Here is a 21,134-nt window from a genome sequence, read left to right as displayed (position 1 = left end):
TCCTCACTTCAGGATGAGAAAAGCATGGAAGGAACAATGGAGGATTATTTTTACTAACGTATTTGTTGTAGGTACTTTTTGAAGAGTTCCCTCCTTGAGTCGGTCAAGGAGGGGGATATCCGTGAAAAGTTTGAAGGCCTCCAGGGGTATGCCTCATGATTGAAGGCCTCCTCCTTTATTCAACGGTGTCCTCGTTAGGATTGCGGGGTTTAATATTGGTGTGAGCTCTGGGAGCACTGTTCTTACATTCAACAGGTGTTCTCGTTGGAGAACTTTGGAGTCATCCTGCACTTTGCTCCCAAAATCTTGGGATCACCTGTCCTGCTATCTGGTGGCCACTACAAGAAATTTGGCTTTTATCTACCAATTCTAAATGTAGGTAAAAGTATAATATTAGTAAGTAAAGATATTTACTTACCAATATAGTATTGGTTGTGATTGGTAGGTAAAGGTTAGTGGAGAAAGTCTATTTACCTACACATATATTAATTGGTAGCTAATAATTTATGGACCCCACATGAATAACTAATAATCTGCTTACTTGTCATGAGCTTACATGGCCTTAATAATACACGTGTCACCTACATGGCATGCCAATGTGGCGCCTATGAATCTGTCATTTGGTGTATCATAATTGTGCCACCACTACGCCATAAATGCTCATATGTAACATTTTTTTATTGTTGCTACAGGCTATTATGGTGTTTTATTAGTCCAACTTTTCAAAAAGGCAACGTAAAAGGGGTGTTACATCTGCGGGCGTTGCCTTTGACATATAAGGCAACACTTTGGACCATTTAATGCAACACCAGAAAGTATTGCCTTTTAGGCATAATGCAACAATATTAGCAAGTAAAGGCAACACCAAAAGTGTTGCATTTGAGTAAAAGGACACACTAGCAGTGGGACCCACCAGGGCCACGTCAGTGTGCGACCCCCCGGGTGCCACGTCAGCACTTGGTCCCACATGCCATGTAAGCAGGGGTCCCGCATGCCACATCAGCACTAGGTCCCACGTGCCATGTCAGAATTTGCCATGTCAGTTGTGGGTCCCATTTCCCACGTCGGTTGTGGGGCCTACTTGCCACGTCAGCTGTGGGGCCTACTTTGTAATGCAACACCGTGCGGTCTGTTTAAGGCAACACTATATTCAAGAATGCAACACCATTATAGTTTATAATGCAATACATTTATTTTAAAATACAACACTCTAAAAGACAAATGCAACGCTTTAAATAAAAAAATTTGCTGTAATTGTCTGGTACAGATATATAACCCTTGAAAATTAGTTATCCAAACCAAATTCTCCTACAACCCATTTAAAATAACCAGACCAGCAAATAAAGTTCAACAACCAACAACATCCAACATTCAACCATCGTAAGCAGCACTACGAATACTAAAGTGCCAATTCCCAGCACTTACGGTAAATCTAACATTCGAAAGTACAAAATAAAGAAGTTTAGATATTAAGGACAGTTTCATAATGATAATGCTAAGTAGTTAAACATCGGTGCCACCTGTAGTCATTGGAGTACCGTTGTCATCTTGATCACTTGATAAGGTTGCGCAAAAGTCTCCAACATCAAGTTTAAGACCTGGATTAGCTTCCCCAAGCTTTTGCATTAACCATGACATGTTCTCCTTCACTTTTAAGTTGACCTTGGCTTCCAAATCAGCCTCAAGTTCCTGCCTGATTTTTAAGGTCATCTCTTGCACATAATTGTCTTTTCCAGCAAGGGTGGAAGTTTCTACAGACTTTTGACCTTGCCTTCCCACAAGCCAGGTCCTCCCATGCTTCTTTCCACCAGAGACCATTGCATTTGCCTCGACAATATTTCCTGAATCTACCAGTGCCTTTATCTTCATCTAGAAGAAACGATAACATTAAGTTTTAAAAATATAAATATATTCAGGTTGCTTCGATATTTATCTAATAAAAATTCCTTACATATTTGGTTTTATGTTCCTCCACATCTGTTTTGTACTTTCGGCCCGGTTTCCGCTTATAGGTTTCCAGATAAATTTCAGCATCAACTGGCTCGACAATATTTGGGTCCAGTTTTTTCTGTCACATATTAGAATTATGAAAAACAGAACAATGGACGATAGAATAAAATAAACTTAAAAATTTTGTAAAAAAATTTAAACAAATTTATTTTGCAACCTTAATAATTCACCAATCTACTTAATACATATTCGGAAAATACATACTAGTTTTTCTTTAGCTTGTGCATGAGTTCTAGGACCCATGGTATGTGTCTCAGTTATTGTATTTCGATGCGCCACATTATCGTCGGCTAGGGACTGCCAAAATAGGAAACAAGGTCAAAAAGAAAGCAATTTAATTCTATAATTTTTGTTTACTTATAAAGTGGCATTTAATTAATTAGTATCAGTACCTGAACCGCCTCATCACCCCAATACCTCAAAAGCATTTTAAAATCCTCAAGCGGAACTGTTTCAGGTCTTCTCTCAAGTCTTTCCTCATCAGTTTCATACTTTTTATAATACTTTGTTTTCACATGGCACTTGAACTGCTTCCAAGACTCATTTATCGTATGCATGACCCACTTGTACCCCTCATCCGGAATAACATACTTAGCCTACATTTCATGAAACATATAATTAAATAGATAAATTGAACTACTGAAAACATACACTACGCCATAAATGCTCATATGCAATGTTTTTTTTGAGTGTTGTAAGAAAAGCGTTGCAATAACTATAAGATTTTGGCTTATCTGCAACCATAAGAAAATAGTGTTGCATTACATTTCAGTTGGCGTTGCGTATAAATAATGATGTTGCACAGCTTGCAACACTAGAGATCGTGGTATTGCATTAGCCATCTGCCACAGTAATTTGTCGCCATGTGGGTCCCACATTGCTGACATGGCAGCTTACGTGCCAGGAGGGGGTTCCACATAAGGGCCCGCACTATTGACGTGGCAGCTGACGTGGCAGAATTTGGGCCCACACGTGGTCCCCGTTGCTGACATGGCAGCTAACGTGGCTGGGGACCCACATGACGTGTCTGCTGACGTGGCCCAAAAGGCGTTGCATTTGACTGATTTCTGTTGCAATTGATCTTGTCGGGTTGCATTTGATTTAATTTTATTATTATATTTTTTACGATCTACTAACTTTTGAGATTTTAATTATTAATGGTTTTAACGTAAATTTACTAGTTACTATGTACTAATAGTTCAAATTTTGATTTTAATTTTATTATTATATTTTTTAATAGTCCAAAATTGTAATTTAAATTAACATAAATTTCAATATTCAAAATATATGTAAATGTCATTTAAATATTATTTATTTTCATTTTAAATTTTGATATATAACATATTTAAAGTTTCAATATTTTTTATATTTTAAATATATTTATAATATCTTAATATTTGAAAATCATAAATTAATTATAAATTAAAAAAAGAAATTTTCAATAAATTAAAATAAAATTTGAGAGATGCAAATTATAAGTCAGTAGGTGAAAGTTTGGGCGGCTATTCTTCCCCTCTAAACGAAAATACAGTCCCAGACATTCCCTCTCAAAATTCACTCTCGGACATTCACTCTCACTCTCAGACATTCACTCTCATCTTCGATTATACTCTCAAAAAGCTGCATTAAACTCTCATCTTCAATTTCGTTTGGCTAATCTTCGATTCAGTTTGGAGCATCTTCGTTTCAGTTTGGAGCATCTTCGATTCAGTTTGGAGCATCTTCGATTCAGTATGGGGTTTGAGTTTGGGGCATCTTCGATCCAAACGAACACATCTTCGATTTAGGTAATTATTTAGGGTTTTATTTAGGGTTTTATTTGGGAGTTTTATTTGTTTGATTTTGGGTTTTGTTGGGGGTTTGTATTTGTTATATGAAGTTTATTTTGGGTTTTATTTCAATTCGAACATATTTTATTTAGGGTTTTATTTGGAAGTTTTATTTGTTTGATTTTGGGTTTTGTTGGGGGGTTTTATTTGTTATATGAAGTTGATTTTGGGTTTTATTTCAATTCGAACATGTTTTTTTAGGATTTTATTTGGAAGTTTTATTTGTTTGATTTTGGGTTTTTTAGGGTTTTATGTTGGGTAATTATTTTGGGTTTTATTTGTTATGTGAAGTTGATTTAGGGTTTTATTTACCCCTTTGTTTTCTTGGATTGAATTTGTTAGCAGAGAATAATAAAGCTTTTACATGTTTGATTTGAAAGAGTGTAATTCGGTTGTAATTGCTCGATAATGTTGATCTGATAGGTAGATTGTGTTATTTTGATAATGCTTTTACATGATTGAACTACTGCAAGTTGGTCATAGTTGGTCAGCCTCTGTCTATATCTTAATTGGTGCTTGATTGCTTGGTATGTTAGGAATTTATTCTGTAAATTAGGACCAGAGATAATGAGTCTAGATGAATGACAAAGGGGTACTTTTTTAATTAACAGGCAAGGACTTGACATACGGGTTGGCTGCGGGGTTGAAGGTTGCTCTTGAGAAAGGCTCATTCGGTTTTGACATTAATCGTTACGCATTTACAGGTAAACATGCTTCTTCTTTCCTAAAGTAAATGCTTTGCATGTAATCTTTAGCCATTTTCCTTGCTTAAGCATGTTTGTGTAGTTAAATCGTGATGCTCTATTACGAATGTTTGTCTCTGCTATGTGATGTCTGTTTTATGCACCATATTGCTTCGCTCTGTTTTTTGTATTTAGTTTATTTCTATGTGCTAAGGTGAAATTCTTAGTTGGATATATTGTATTTATATAAGGTCAACAAATTCATGGTTGCACCTTATATATTTGTTTAAATACATGTGGTTTTATGTAAGTGTACTTGTTATAGTAGTGTTGAATCTAGTAGCGTACTGTTTAATGTATGCACTAGCTAAATGTATGCCTCTGTTATATGGTTTTGATGTATAAAATTCTTCGTATAGTTGACAACTAATTAAACTATATAATCCCATAATGACTAATTTTGTATAGTTTAAGCCTATAACTATGACTAATTAATTATAATGACAACTGAAGATTTATAATGACATATGATTTGTGATGATAACCTGTATAAGCTATAATTACTATATTTGATATATTTAAAATGTTAAAACCTTACAGGATATGGTTTGTTTAGTAGTCGTTCCGATATTAGTCTTACTAGGCTGCGGATAGATTGTGGAAATGGATGGCGATTATTACATTTGGATTAGCCTTCCAAGATCCAGTTCAGAGTACGTAAAAGGGATAAAGAATTTCCTAATCAATGCATTTCTTATTTATAAAAGAGGCGAAGAAATGAAGTGCCCTTGTAGAAAATGCGCAGAACGTTACTGGCATCGTCAAAAGACCATATATGATCATCTTATTTTCTCTGGTCCTTCTGAGTTGCATGAAGAATGGATTTATGAGGTCTCAAAGATGAAATTAGAAGTTACCGATGACTTTATGGATTGTGAAACGGGAATGGAATTTCAAGATAATTTAGGTGCAATGTTCGATTGTACGGGTAAGAAGTTTCAAAATCTAGGAGACGGAGAAGAAAAACCTAATGTAGAAGCTAAAAAATTCTACCAGCATGTTAAAGAAGGAAAACAGCCGTTATATCCTGGATGCACTAAATATTCTCGATTAAGTTTCATGATCAAACTTTACCATTTAAAGCGTATTCATGGAATTAGCGAATCTGCATTTGGGGAATTACTAAGCCTGATGAAAGATGCTTTTCCTAATGCCCACCTGCCTTTATCCTTTAATGCTGCAAAAAGTGTTATAAGGGATTTAGGTCTCGATTACCAGAAAATACATGCATGTCCAAACAGTTGCATGCTATATTGGGCAGAAAATAAAGATAAAGATGTTTGCGACACTTGCGGTGTTTCGAGGTGGATTATACAAGAGAAGAAAGGCATTCCTGATAACAATGATCCCCCAAAATTGATTCGTAAGGTGCCAGCAAATGTATTGAGGTACTTTCCACTACGACCAAGGTTACAAAGGTTGTTTATGTGCAAGGAATTCTCTGAAATTATGAGATGGCATGCAGTGGGAAGAAAAGAAGATGGAAAACTAAGACATCCGGCTGATGCTAAGGCATGGAAGTCAATGGATGCATGTTATCCTGATTTTTCATCAGAAATTCGGAATGTTAGGTTAGGTGTCGCAGCGGATGGATTTAACCCATTTCGGTCTATGAATTTAAGTCATAGTACATGGCCAATAGTGTTGGTAAACTACAACCTTCCACCCTGGTTATGTATGAAACAAGAAAATCTTATTCTTTCAACATTAATATCTGGTCCAGAATCTCCCAAGAACAATATCGACGTATATATGCAGCCCTTAATCGTGGAATTGAAATCATTATGGAATATCGGCGTTGAAGTCTACTATGCCTTGACTGATGAGAATTTTCAATTACGTGCAAGTGTGTTATGGACAATCAGCGACTTTCCAGGATATGCTATGTTTTCAGGTTGGAGCACAAAGGGGAAACTAGCATGTCCTGTATGTAACTATGAGACTTCATCAAATTACTTGAAACATAGCAAAAAAATGTGTTATATGAACCATCGAAAGTTTCTTGATTCTACGCACAAGTGGAGGCTAGATAAAAGGATATTTAACGGAGAAGTTGAAATAGGGACCAATCCACAAATATTATCGGGCACAGATATTGATGAATTATTGTCGGGGTTTGAAAACCAGTTTGGGGTTAAGAGAAAGAAAAAGGGTAAAAGTGATTCCTCTTTTAAAAAGAAGTCATTATTTTTTGACTTGCCATATTGGTGTCATAATCCGCTTCATCATAATCTGGATCCTATGCATATAGAGAAGAACATATGCGACAATATATTAGGTACTTTACTTAATATTGGGGGAAAAACAAAGGATCACGTAAATGCTCGAAAGGATTTGCAAGAGTTGGGAATCAGAAAACCCCTTCATCCTGTTGACTGTGGCGATGGGAAGCATCTTCAAATAAGAGCAGCAATATTTGACATGACAAATAAGGAGAAAGAATAATTTTGCTTAGTATTGAAGAATGCCAGACTTCCCTACGGCTGTGCCTCGAATGTTAGTCGGTACGTGCACTTGAAAGAAAGAAAGGTTGTGGGGTATAAGAGCCATGATGCTCATTTCATACTTCACTATTTGTTACAATTTTCGGTGCAGAAAACACTAAAACCTCAGGTTGCTTTACCAATGATCAAATTTGGCACATTCCTTAGAGGTTTGTGGAGCAAGGTTATTGATTTAGATGACCTAAAGAGGTTGCAAACAGAAATTGTTGAGGTACTTTATGAATTTGAAATGATTTTTCCACAGGCTTTCTTCGATATAATGGTACACCTGCCTGTTCATTTATGCGGAGAAGTCGAATATGGTGGTCATGTACACCTCAGATGCATGTTTCCAATTGAGCGCTATCTAGGAAAGTTGAAATCTTATGTTCGAAATAGAAGTAAACCGGAGGGTTCCATTGCAAAAGGTTATTTGGCTGAAGAGTGTGTGACGTTTTGTTCAAGGTTTTTAAGCGTTGATGATGGAACAAAAAATCTAATAACTGACTTTGGAAGATATCCAGCTAATGAGGAATATCATATTTGGACAAAAAAGAATAAAGATGGAAAGATATTCAAATTAAAAGATATAGTTTGGAAGGCAGTACATCGCTACTTATTGTTCAATTCCAGCAATCAAGAAATAGAGACTTTAATGGAGTAAGTTCTGAAGACCTAATTTTATTCTAATGAGTAATATAAAATTGAATAACTACAACTAAATTTCTAAGATTATTTACCCTTGGTATATTTTAGGGAGCATCGAGCTTTTGTGGATGGTCTTGTAAATCCAAGAAGATACAAAAGGGAATGAGAACACATCGAAGAGTTTTGGAAATGGTTAAAAGAAGTGCTTCTGAAAAGGGACAATATTTCAAGAGAATTAGAGGTTTTTGCATTGGGTCCTAATCGAGCAGCCAGGACATTTAATGGATATGCAATAAATGGATTCGGATTCCATACTAAATTTAGAGATTCTCGATGTACCACGTAAAATAGCGGAGTATTTTTGACCGCTGAAACCACGAGCTTTGCAAGTTCAAAAGACCAGAACCCAATAGTCGGGAATGTTAATTACTACGGATTAATCGAAGAAATTTTTGAACTTGATTACTGGGGAGCTTTTAGAGTGGTCCTTTTTAAGTGTTGCTGGTACCAAGAAGAAAAGGATTTGTATGGTCTAACTCGCGTAAATTTCAATAAATTATGCCATAAATCAGATCCATATGTCCTTGCTTCCCAAGTGCAACAAGTTTTCTATGTGGAAGATCCATTTGAAAAGAATTTCCATTACGTTATTAAAAAATATCCAAGGGATTGGTGTGATACTGAAAATAAGACTGCCACTGAAGAAGACACGACTCATTTACAAGATATTTGTAATGGAAATGTAACAATTCCAGAATTTGATGATGGGGTTGGATTAGGGATGATGTCCCACTAAAAGAAATTCCTATCCCATCTCCTTAGGTCAAAGAAAGCGGCTCTGGTTGCAATGCACCAGAGATGTATTTAATTTGTAGTGTAACGAGATGACTTTACTCGATTCTTGCTTATAAACTAATATATTTAATGTCCAGAAAAATTGCATGTGTTAGTATCTCCATCACATATAAAATGTCAGCCAATTAAGTAAACTAGTTCTCTTTGCTACAATTAATGATTTAAAACAATATAAATAGATCCCGTAGTTAGCACTTGCACAATTTAATGATTAATCTATTATCATGGAAAATGATCTGATTATGCAATTAATTTTTATTAATTTTCCACTGATTTTTCAAGAAATATATCCTATATAATTTGGCCAAATGTTTTTTTTAATTTCTTTGTAGTTTTATGTTTTTGATTGAATTTGGCAAGTCTGATTTAAAAGAAGGGTTTATAAATGATGTATACCTTTTTTGATGTCTTATGCATATGAACTAACATATTTATCATCTGTATTTTTTACAGGATGGAGAAAAGGCTAAATATTAGATTGCACTATACTGGACAGTTTCATCGAAAAAGTTATGTGGGTGGAATATCTTTACTTGTACCAAATGTAGATTATGATGAATTCTCATTTTCTGTGCTCATGGAGTCTGTGAAAGATAACCTCCATTACTCTGAAATCGGTGAAGTCTACATTAGGGAAGGAAAGAGGGGTGGCTGGAAGATGTTGTTGGATGACAAAGATACTGATGAATATGTACTGGGCTGCAATGATGGAGAAGAAATTAACTTCTTCATTGATACCATTGTTGACGTCGAAATTGAGCCTTTAAGACAAATGCAACCACATGTTATTATAAGGCCAAGGAAAAACATAATTCTCGGTAAGCATGCCTGTTTTAAACATCCAGTTCAATTAGCTGGTAGAGTCTGTGATATTTACATGCATGCGTGTGAGAGTGTAAACGGATTGCGATTCTTCTAATATATATTTATATTGTTACTGTTACAAATTCTGCTAAGAAACCAGTGAAGCGAAAGTATATTACCATGCAACAACTCCAGAAGCAACAAAAAATACTGAAACAAAGGAAATTTCACCCGAGCCGAATCCGATTAGCGTAGACAGGATGTCACTGTGCAGGAGAAAGGAGCAGCGAGGAGGAAACTAAATTTGGACAGTGAACCAGATGAAGATGCGAGGATGAAACTAAATTTGGAAAGTGAAACAGATGACGATGCTGGAGGGAACGAAGTTGATGCCGAGGTACTTCTGACATTTTTATTAATAGATGATAAATATGCTAATTGTTGAATAACATAAGATCATCTTAGGCATTACTCTGATGTTTTAACATTTAAATATACAATGAGGGTATTTATGAAAAATATATCTAACACAGTTCGATAAATAAATTAGCGATACAATACTTGGTTTAAATATATAATGAGGGTATTTATGAAAAATTTAAGGGTCATTTTTTTGCAGTTTTATCCTTCTTATCTGCATCTTGATATACTTGTGCTCATAGTATTTTGTTGATTTTTACGCGTAATATCTGTGATTAACTAATAGCTGATTGCTACAGAATGTCATTTTTTAGATCTGATTTTTTAATAAATGATTTGTATTGACTCTTTTGCTCCCGTGTTTCAAACAAACACAATTAGAATACAATTTGATTTATTGTATAATTGTTTGCAGTTGCCACCACCACCACCACCCTTGTCAACGTTGACGCAGTATGAATTGGAAAGACTCGAGCGTATACAAGAGAATGATGCAGTTTGTAAGTCTTACGGGTTGCCATCTTTAGTTAATAGTTTGGAACAGGGTGCGTTGGACAACAGGAAAAAAAGGCTAAAGTTTATGATCCCGAGGGATGTGATGAATATCTTCCAGAAATCGAGGGTGCAGATGAAAGTACTGATTCCGATGAGGTACATAAAAATTACTTGTGTATCACTTATTTTTTCCGCTTCATACATATAAAATAATTTAAACAATAACCCGACCTTTTTACTAATTTATAGATGGTCAAAAGTGCTACGTCAAAGAAACCTCTATCTGGACCGAGAACTCGTTCGCGAGCCACTGCAGCAACTGCAAAAGAGAAGGGTCTAACACATAGTGCCACTGCCACCACCGAGAAACAACCGAAAAAAACTGGCACTAATAGGGAAGCGACAAGTGCAATTTTTCCACCAGTTGTAAAACCAACTTGTACCAAGATATTTAAACAAGCACCCAACTGTGAAGCTGGTACTGTAATATTCGGGATATATCATGTAATTATTTTTGTTATTAAATAATTATTATATGTTTGTTCAATATTTATTCTGTGAATTAATTGTTAAGTGTTATCTGTGTTTGGATATTCAAAAATAATATTAATTGAGTATTTTAATTTTTATATATCCAAAATAAAATATAGATAATTGTCATATCTTCCTAATTATTTTTATGTTGATTTATGAATTTAAAAGAATAATATGAAATTTATAAAATCTTTTTTCCGGGTATTTAAAATCTATTTTATAAAAACGGGAACCAACCGACGTCATCCAACGGGATACTAATATTTCGTAATTATAAATAGCCTTTTACCGTATTTTATTTCATATCAGAATTATTCGCAGACAGATAATTATATAATTTTCAGAGAAAAACCCTAAATTCATAAACTGTTCTAAAATCAAACAAGCTTTTGGAGGTGTTATTGAATTCAGTTTGGAAAGCTCGAGTAACCAATTTGAATGTCTTGAAGAGATCTACTAGAATCTGTAATCCATACACCTGCAGAAATCAAGGTTATTTTTCAATAATTTTATTTATTTTCGAATTAATTTTAGTAAAAATATGAATTTTTGTTCGGATGATTGTTTGTATGATTTGATGATTGCATGTTGTAGAGCTTGTTTTCCTGATGATTTTGATATATTATACGACTGATTTGGAGTTCAATAACATGTTCAAATTTGAGTTTGATTTTCGAATTTTAAAATTAGGGTTTATAACCCGTATGAATGTTCTTAATTGAAATTTGGGAGTTTATTATTTTGGAATAGATAGATGTTGTGGTATAGTGGTTGTGTTTTCTGTGAAATTTGCAATCGAGTCGTACAAGTTTCATGAATCAACGAGGTCTGTAGAGAAGGGAGTTGTGTTTTGAAGTTTACGTCGAGCTCGTCGGAAACCGGCGAACTTTTTGGCCAAATTCCGGTCAACTCAGGGATTGTTAGGTCGATTTGATGGTATGGTTAGATTCCTGGTGAATTGTAGATTAAATCTGGAATTTTTGGTGGTGGAAGGATGCCGGAGTTGAGTTCTCCGGCGAACCCAACTGTTTTCCGGCGAAGGGCTGGAAAATTGCAGTTTAGTACCCCAACTTTTGAAAACGATGAAGTTCAGTCCCTGAACTTTTCAGAGTTTGCAAAAGTTGGATTCCTGTTTTAAAAATGTTTAAAAACCATATTTCCTATTTATTTTTATTATAAAAATTCATTTTAATTTCTGAAAATTCCAAAAAAATTATTATTTTAATTCTGAAAATTATTTTTAATTCAAAAATAAATCTAAATTAATTAGTTAATTAATTTTAGTTAATTTTTAATTGATTAATTGATCAATTAATTCGAAAATTAATTGATTAATTGATTTAATTAATTATTAATTGATTTTAATTAATTATTTAATTAGATTTAATTATTTAAAAATGATTTAAAAATTCCGAAAAATAGTTTTGAGCTTGAAAATATTATTCTAAATTATTTCCAAGGCTCGATAATTATTATAAAATTGTTTAGAAGCCAGAATTGGCCAACCGAACCCTGTTTGTTACTTCAAAATTGATCCAACGACCCGTGTTAATTCCGAAAAATATTTTAAAAATCACTTTAAATACCAGAAAGCCTATTTATGACCCCAAAACTTCTTTATAAATGATATATCAATGATTATGTGACGTATTATGTGTTATATGTGACTTGTTGGTTGACTGTCGGTCTGTATATTCGATGTTTACTTGTTCATTGCGTAACTTTCAATCCGTTAACCGGATTTGGGTGAAACGAAGGGTAGATAGAAGTATGTGTTGAATAGAATCATATGAGTTGAATATTGATAGATGCTTATGATATGTGAGCAGAAGAGGCAAGACGTAGGAAAGGTAAACAGGTAGTTGAGGAGTAAGACCATTATGATTGGAAGCGAGTGCAGTGTAGTAAGCTAATACCAGGCAAGTGTTCTGAACTTTCTTGAGATATTATAGTACTTGGTAGTCTTGTTGATATTGCAAGTGCTTTGAAGCACTAAACCCTAACCACGATTCCAGTTTTGAACCACAAATATACGGTACTACTCCACAAACACATACAAACTAAATACCAAACACTGAATCGAATTATCCACATACTCAAACCATTGTATCTTATGCTTTGAAAGACCAAATCCTTGAAACCCTGAAATGTTGATTCCTTTGTTATCCAATTCTTTTATTACCTAACAGCTAAGCTTTGGAAATGCCCTATTGATCCTCATGAAGATTAAAACTATTTCATTATTGAACATCCAGTGTTGTTATTGATTCTGTTTATGGTTTAATATTGCTTATTCTGTTATTATGCTAGAATTGGATTATTTTTATAAAATTGTGGACCATATTCGTGGTCAGACCATATAATGGTCAAGTTAGGCCAATGTGTGCCTTGGATCCAGTAGTTAGAGCAATACTGTGTGCTTTGCTCGGGGTTAGTGCGTGACTGATCAGCAGCCTAACCTTGGTTTTTAAAATGAAAATATAATATCCAATTCTAAATCATAATCCAATATTCACTTGATACCATAACCATATTTACCTGATGATCATTATTCTCAGTTTTGTCATTGTGACTTGCTGAGCTAGTTAGCTCATTTGTGCAATGTTGTTTATATTCTTTCCAGTTAAAAAGGAACCAGTTGGTAGCGAGGATTCCCAGTCCAGCGCGAGAGCTAGGGGTTCAGTTTGAGGAAGCTGAGCTAGTAGGCTTCTTTTGGGATAATTTATGTTTGTAAAAGTTTGTAATAATGTTTAATACTCAGCCTCGAGTTTGAATAGATGAGATTTGATCGGTATGTAATATATTAGTATGTTTGGCTTGTGTGCATACTTTCACCTGTTGCGGTCCGTGGTAATTGGTAAGTAGGGTCACTGTATATTATTATTATCTTTATTATTGTTATAAGCAGGTTATAAATAAGGTGTGTGTGTGGACCCCAAACTTCTGACCCGGGTTTGGAGGGCGCCACAGGTTTGGTATCAGAGCTACAGGTTATAAGTGACTGACACAAACCTAGGTTGACGGGAATGGGTAGAGGGTTAGGATTAGAAGTAAGGAATAGAATGATAGAATGTCGAGAGGTTGAGTGTTACGGTATAACCGGTATTAGTATAATTCGCGTCGTGGTTCGAGATTCTTATATTGCGATATAATTTCAGATAACAGCGATGGCCGACTCTTTTATTCCCGTATCAGCTGATCACTCAGAGCCTTCAGTTGGAGCGCCATTATCGGATCCACATCCTGTTATTCCACCAGCATTGGCTATTCTACCTCCACCTGTGTTGCAGCCCGTACCACTGCAGGCTATTCCACCCCCAGGCATGAGGCCACCTATCAGAGGACCCCCACCAGCTGATTCAGATTCCACTGGGCATTCAGTTGCGTGTGCCCCATTCCAGTCTACATTGCCCCCAGTTCCTTATTACCGTTATGAGGCTCTTCTATTGGAGCGTGATTCTTTGTTAGCCCAGATCAGAGAGCTACAACATATCATCAGGACTATAGATGTTGATCGTGGTGTGAGGGAGCTTCGAGAGGAGATTCATGTGACACGGAGGGTTCTTGAGGCTAGGCTACATGGAGCTACACTACCTGGAAGAGGCCCTGATGCACTGATGGGCTGGGCTACTGAGGTGATGGAGGACTTTGAGAGGCTGGCAGGACCAGAGTTTCCTTGGAGCTGAGTCAGAGATTTAGAGATGGAGATGCTGAGCAGTGTTGTTATGGTTGTATAGTATGTACAATAGTGTGTAGTGTGTATCAGTAAGCTTTTGAGTTATATTTATAGACTAGCTATGCTGACTAGTGAGTAGGTTGTTGTACCCTTTTGCTTTTACTTCTGAAGCGTCTTTACGCTTGTACTACCTAAAACTTTTGATCTATATATATCAGTTTCTTTTCCTTTCTATTACTGTCATTTACTTTATTGCACCTGTTTTACTTTACCTTATTTATTGCACCAGCTATACCCTGTGATACCATGTACCCTGTTTTCCATAACTGCTTATATTCTGTAAAGAAGCATGCAATTTACTTAGTTACAACTGTTTTCAAAAAGAGATACTTCTATTTTACAAAACTTTTCTTTTATGCAAAATATTTGATTCAAAAGTTAAATAATTTGTTTGATTCTTTACAAAAAATGCCTCCCAGAAGAAATACCCGCACCAACACCCAGAATGAAGAAACCAACAACAACAATAATAACAACCAAGATGATCCAAACCAGAATGCAAACCCAGGACCCATAGACCCAGCGATAGCTCGGATTCTTCAAATCTTGGCCCAACAAACAGTTCACCTGGCACAACAAAAACAAAGGCAGATCAATCCCCAGGTAACTTTCAAAACTTTTCAGGCAGTAAACCCACAAGAATTCAAGGGTTCCTTAGAGTCGATTGAAGCACTTGTTTGGTTAAAGGAAATAGTAAAGGCATTTATCTTAGTAAAGGTGAAAGAGGAACAGAAAGTTGAGTTTGCAAGTTATTATCTGAAGAATGAGGCCACCTATTGGTGGGCGATGGTGAAGACATTGGAAGGTACAGATGTTATTACTTGGGAGAGGTTTAAGGAATTGTTTCTAGAAAAGTATTTTCCTCAGTTTATTCAAGATCAGATGGAGCTGAAGTTTTTAGAATTAAAGCAAGGGAATATATCGGTCACAGATTATGAGAGTAAGTTTGAGGAATTATCAAGGTATGTGCCGTCGTACGTGGATACTGACAGGAAGAAGGCTAAGAGATTCCAGCAAGGTTTGAAGCCATGGATCAGAGGGAAGGTAGCCATTTTTGAGTTGGATACCTATGCAGGAGTTGTACAGAAGGCCATGATCGCAGAGACAGAGAGTGAGATGTCACAGAAGGAGAAGGAAAGCAAGAAAAGGAGATTTGAAGGGAATGAAGGTCAGTCACAACCATGGAATTTTCCAAATTTTAAGAAGGGCAACTTTCAGTCGGGAAGAAATTTTAATCTTAAGAGACAGAATGCAGGCGAAGGAGGTCAGGGCAACCGTCCAGTTAATACGAATCAACCGAATCAGTTGAGTCTAACTTTTCCAGATTGTCAAGTATGTGGAAAGAAGCATGGATGAGTCTGTAATAAGTTAAATGTGGTATGTTTCAAATGCAACCAGAAAGGGCACTATTCGAGGGAGTGCCGAAATCAGCCAGCAAGAGAGCCAGCAAATAAGGATCAGCCTATCCGGAATCTAGTCGTAAAGGTTCCAGCCATTGGATTTACGTGCTTCAAATGTGGAAAGCCAGGACATATGGCCAGGGATTGCAAGACACTAGCCCCAGTCAGTAATGCATTGAGGATATGGGATCTACCTCAACAGTGAATGAGACTCCAATGGCTAGAGTTTTTGACATGTCTGTGAAGGATGCTATCCAGGATATGGATGTCGTGGCAGGTACGCTTAATGTGAATTCTTTATGTGCCAAAGTGTTAATAGATTCGGGAGCAACTCGATCGTTTGTTTCACAAGATTTTGTTAGTAAGTTAAATTGTCCAGTTGAGTATTTAAATGAAATAATGACTGTGGAATTAGCAAATCAAGAACGTATATCTGTTAATCAAGTTTGTGGGAATTGTGAGATTGAAATTTCTGGTAGTAAGTTTTGTATAGATTTGATACCATATAAGTTAGGAGAATTTAACGTTATATTAGGGATGGATTGGTTATGTAAGCATGATGCCCAGATAGATTGTCGAAATAAGAAGGTAATGGTGAAAACGCCAGATGAAAGGATAGTAACGTTCAAGGGCCAGAAGCAAGTAAAGAAGTTTTTAACAATGATTCAAGCTAAGAAGTTATTACGGCAAGGATGCGAGCATTTCGTAGCATATGTGATCGACAGAAGTCAGGAGCCAGCAAAACTCGAAGATATTCCAGTAGTGAATGAATTTCCAGACGTGTTTCCCGATGAATTACCAGGACTTCCTCCAGATAGAGAAATTGAATTTGCGATCGACTTAGCACCTGGAACATAACCAGTATCCAAGGCCCCGTATAGAATGGCGCCCGTTGAGATGAAAAAGTTAGCAAAGCAATTGCAAGAGTTGTTAGAAAAAGGAGTAATCAGACCCAGTGTGTCCCCGTGGGGAGCACCGGTATTATTTGTCAAAAGAAAGATGGAAGCATGAGACTGTGTATCGACTACAGGGAGCTCAACAAGCTTACAATCAAGAACAAGTATCCGTTACCTAGAATTGACGACTTGTTTGACCAATTGAAGGGAGCCAAGTATTTCTCCAAAATTGATTTAAGATCGGGATATCATCAACTGAAGATCAAGACAGAAGATATACCAAAGACAGCTTTCCGAACAAGGTATGGACATTATGAATTTTTAGTAATGTCTTTTGGATTGACCAATGCTCCGGCAGCGTTTATGGACCTGATGAACAGAATTTTCAAGGAGTATTTGGACAAGTTTGTTATTGTGTTTATAGACGATATTTTAATTTATTCAAAGACGGAAGAGGATCATGCGAAACATTTGAGAACAGCTTTGGAGATTTTAAGGAATAAGAAGTTATATGCTAAATTCTCGAAGTGTGAGTTTTGGCTATAGGAAGTTCAGTTCTTAGGACACATAGTCAGTAACGAAGGAATCAAAGTGGACCCGACAAAGATCGAAGCAATTACGAATTGGGAGAGACCGAGAACATCCACCGAGGTAAGAAGTTTCTTGGGATTGGCGGGATATTATCGACGATTCGTCCAAAATTTTTCTAGGATTGCAACACCATTGACAAAGCTTACACGAAAGAATGAAAAGTTTATATGGAACGACAAGTTCGAAGAAAGTTTTCAGGAGTTGAAGCGAAGATTAATCACGGCACCTGTTTTGTCACTTCCAGACGATCAAGGGAATTTCATAATTTATAGCGATGCTTCTCACAAAGGATTAGGATGTGTTCTAATGCAGCACGATAAGGTGATTGCGTATGCGTCAAGGTAATTGAAACCACAAGAACAGAAGTATCCTACTCATGATTTGGAGCTAGCAGCTATAGTGTTTGCTTTGAAGATTTGGAGACATTACCTTTATGGAGAGAAGTGTGAGATTTATACGGATCACAAAAGTTTAAAGTATATTTTCACCCAGAAGGAACTTAATATGAGACAAAGGAGATGGTTATAATTGATCAAAGATTATGATTGCTCGATTAATTATCATCCCGGTAAAGCGAACGTTGTAGCAGACGTATTGAGTCGGAAGGAAAGGTTAAATGAGTTATCAATACCTGAAGAGATATATAAGGAATTTCAGAAATTAGAATTGGAGATTAGAGTTCACAAGCCTGATGAAGCAAAAGTGTACAGTATGACTTTCCAGCCGGAGTTGTTGGAGAAAATAAAGAAATGTTAGGAAGATGTAATGGATCAGGATATAAGTCGTTTGGTAGGTGAAAAATTATGCACACAAAAGGATGATCAAGGTATTCAGAGGTTTTCTTCTAGAATTTGGATTCCACCAGTAACGGAGCTGAAGAATGAAATTTTACAGGAAGCGCATAGTTCAAGATATTCCATCCATCCGGGGAGTACCAAAATGTACAGGGATTTAAAGGAAAATTATTGGTGGCCAGATATGAAGAGGGAAATTGCGGAACGGGTTAGAAAATGTTATACCTGTCAGAGAGTTAAAGCAGAGCATCAGAGACCAAGCGGATTGCTATAGCCATTGGAGATTCCAGAGTGGAAGTGGGAACATATTGCCATAGATTTTATAGTTGGACTACCAAGGACAAGGGCTAATCATGATGCCATATGGGTTATAGTGGATAGACTTACCAAGTCAGCTCATTTTCTGCCTATAAATGAAAGATTTTCGCTCGACAAGTTGGTCCATATGTACCTGAAGGAAATCGTAGTTCGTCATGGAGTTCCTGTATCTATCGTATCTGATCGAGATCCAAGATTTAATTCAAGATTTTGGAAAAGTTTTCAAGAATGTTTTGGAACGAGATTGAATATGAGTACGGCTTATCACCCCCAGACAGACGGCCAAAGTGAAAGAACGATCCAGACAATCGAGGACATGTTACGTGTTTGTGCTATTGATTTTAGAGGAAGTTGGGACGAGCATTTACCTCTGGTAGAGTTTGCTTATAACAACAGCTATCATGCCAGCATTGGGATGCCACCCTATGAAGCCCTTTATGGACGCAAATGTTGATCTCCGGTATATTGGGACGAAGTAGGAGAACGCAAAATACTTGGACCTGAATTGGTACAGCAGACAAAGGAAATCGTTGAAATTATTCAGAAGAGATTAATAGCCGCACAAGATCGTCAAAGGAAATACGCAGACCAATCAAGGAAAGACATGGAATTTGAAGAAGAAAGCTTGGTATTACTGAAAGTATCACCATGGAAAGGAATAACGAGATTTAGGAAGAAAGGAAAGCTAAGTCCAAGATATGTCGTACCTTTTGAGATCCTAAAGCGCGTTTGCAAAGTAGCTTACGAATTGGCGTTACCACCGCACATGGAGCACATTCACAATGTTTTTCATGTATCAATGCTTAAGAAGTACAATCCAGACTCCAGGCATGTAATAGAATATGAGCCAATAGAGTTTCAGGCAGATTTGTCATATGTAGAGAGTCCGATAGAGATTCTAGAGGAAAGAGAGAAGGTATTGAGAAATAAAATGGTAAAGTTAGTAAGAGTATTATGGAGAAACCCAAAGGTTGAAGAGTCAACCTGGGAGTTAGAAACTGATATGAGAGAAAAGTACCCTCATTTGTTTTTTTAGGAGATTCTGAGGATAAAATCTTTTTAAGGGGGAAGGATGTAATATCCGGGATATATCGTGTACTAATTTTTGTTATAAAATAATTATTATATGTGTGTTCAGTATTTATTCTGTGAATTAATTGTTAAGTGTTATCTGTGTTTGGATATTAAAAAATAATATTAATTGAGTATTTTAATTTTTATACATCCAAAATAAAATATAGATAATTGTCATATCTTCCTAATTATTTTTATGTTGATTTATGAATTTATAATAATCATATGAAATGTATAAAATCTTTTTTTCGGGTATTTAAAATCTATTTTATAAAAACGGGAACCAACTGACGTAATTTGCAGAATAAATTCCTAACATACCAAGCAGTCAAGCACCAATTAAGATATAGACAGAGGCTGACCAACTATGACCAACTTGCAGTAGTTCAATCATGTAAAAGCATTATCAAAATAACACAATCTACCTATCAGATCAACATTATCGAGCAATTACAACCGAATTACACTCTTTCAAATCAAACATGTAAAAGCTTTATTATTCTCTGCTAACAAATTCAATCCAAGAAAACAAAGGGGAAAATAAAACCCTAAATCAACTTCACATAACAAATAAAACCAAAAATAATTACCCAATATAAAACCCTAAAAAAACCAAAAATCAAACAAATAAAACTTCCAAATAAAATCCTAAAAAACATGTTCGAATTGAAATAAAACCCAAAATCAACTTCATATAACAAATAAAACCCCCAGCAAAACCCAAAATCATACAAATAAAACTTCCAAATAAAACCCTAAATAAAATATGTTCGAATTGAAATAAAACCTAAAATCAACTTCATATAACAAATACAAACCCCCAACAAAACCCAAAATCAAACAAATAAAACTCCCAAATAAAACCCTAAATAAAACCCTAAATCGAAGATGTGTTCGTTTGGATCGAAGATGCCCCAAACTCAAACCCCCATACTGAATCGAAGATGCTCCAAACTGAATTGAAGTTGCTCCAAAATGAAACGAAGATGCTCCAAACTGAATTGAAGATTAGCCAAACGGAATCGAAGATGAGAGTTTAATGCAGCTTTTTGAGAGTATAATCGAATATGAGAGTTTAGTGCAGCTTTTTGAGAGTATAATTGAAGATGAGAGTGAATGTCTGAGAGTGAGAGTGAATGTCCGAGAGTGAATTTTGAGAGGGAATGTTTGGGACTGTATTTTCGTTTAGGGGGGAAGAATAGCCGCCCAAATTTTCACCTACAGACTTATAATTTGCATCTCTCAAATTTTATTTTAATTTATTGAAAATTTCTTTTTTTTAATTTTAATTAATTTATGATTTTCAAATATTAAGATATTATAAATATATTTAAAATATAAAAAATATTGAAACTTTAAATATGTTATATATCAAAATTTAAAATGAAAATAAATAATATTTAAATGACATTTACATATATTTTGAATATTGAAATTTATTTTAATTTAAATTACAACTTTGGACTATTAAAAAATATAATAATAAAATTAAAATCAAAATTTG

General features: G+C 35.5%; 2 protein-coding genes across 2 annotated transcripts; one reads left to right on the top strand and one right to left on the bottom strand.

Annotated features, from left to right (window-relative positions):
* Positions 1 to 1,503: 1,503 nt before the first annotated feature.
* On the bottom strand, positions 1,504 to 2,897 carry LOC141718948 (uncharacterized). Its single transcript, XM_074521321.1, has 5 exons — positions 2,814 to 2,897; positions 2,403 to 2,606; positions 2,215 to 2,307; positions 1,952 to 2,068; positions 1,504 to 1,869 (listed from the first exon to the last, which is right to left on the bottom strand). Exons 1-5 carry the CDS (start codon positions 2,895 to 2,897, stop codon positions 1,504 to 1,506), a joined length of 864 nt encoding a protein of 287 aa, XP_074377422.1.
* A 2,402-nt stretch (positions 2,898 to 5,299) lies between these two features.
* On the top strand, positions 5,300 to 7,027 carry LOC141718947 (uncharacterized). Its single transcript, XM_074521319.1, has one exon. The coding sequence runs from the start codon at positions 5,300 to 5,302 to the stop codon at positions 7,025 to 7,027; it is 1,728 nt and encodes a 575-aa protein (XP_074377420.1).
* Positions 7,028 to 21,134: the final 14,107 nt, after the last annotated feature.

Source organism: Apium graveolens, chromosome 4 (genome assembly GCF_009905375.1).
Source record: "Apium graveolens cultivar Ventura chromosome 4, ASM990537v1, whole genome shotgun sequence".
NCBI classification, from domain to species: Eukaryota; Viridiplantae; Streptophyta; class Magnoliopsida; order Apiales; family Apiaceae; genus Apium; species Apium graveolens.
Note: the sequence above shows the minus strand (reverse complement) of the source record. Positions and strands in the feature narration are given on the sequence as shown.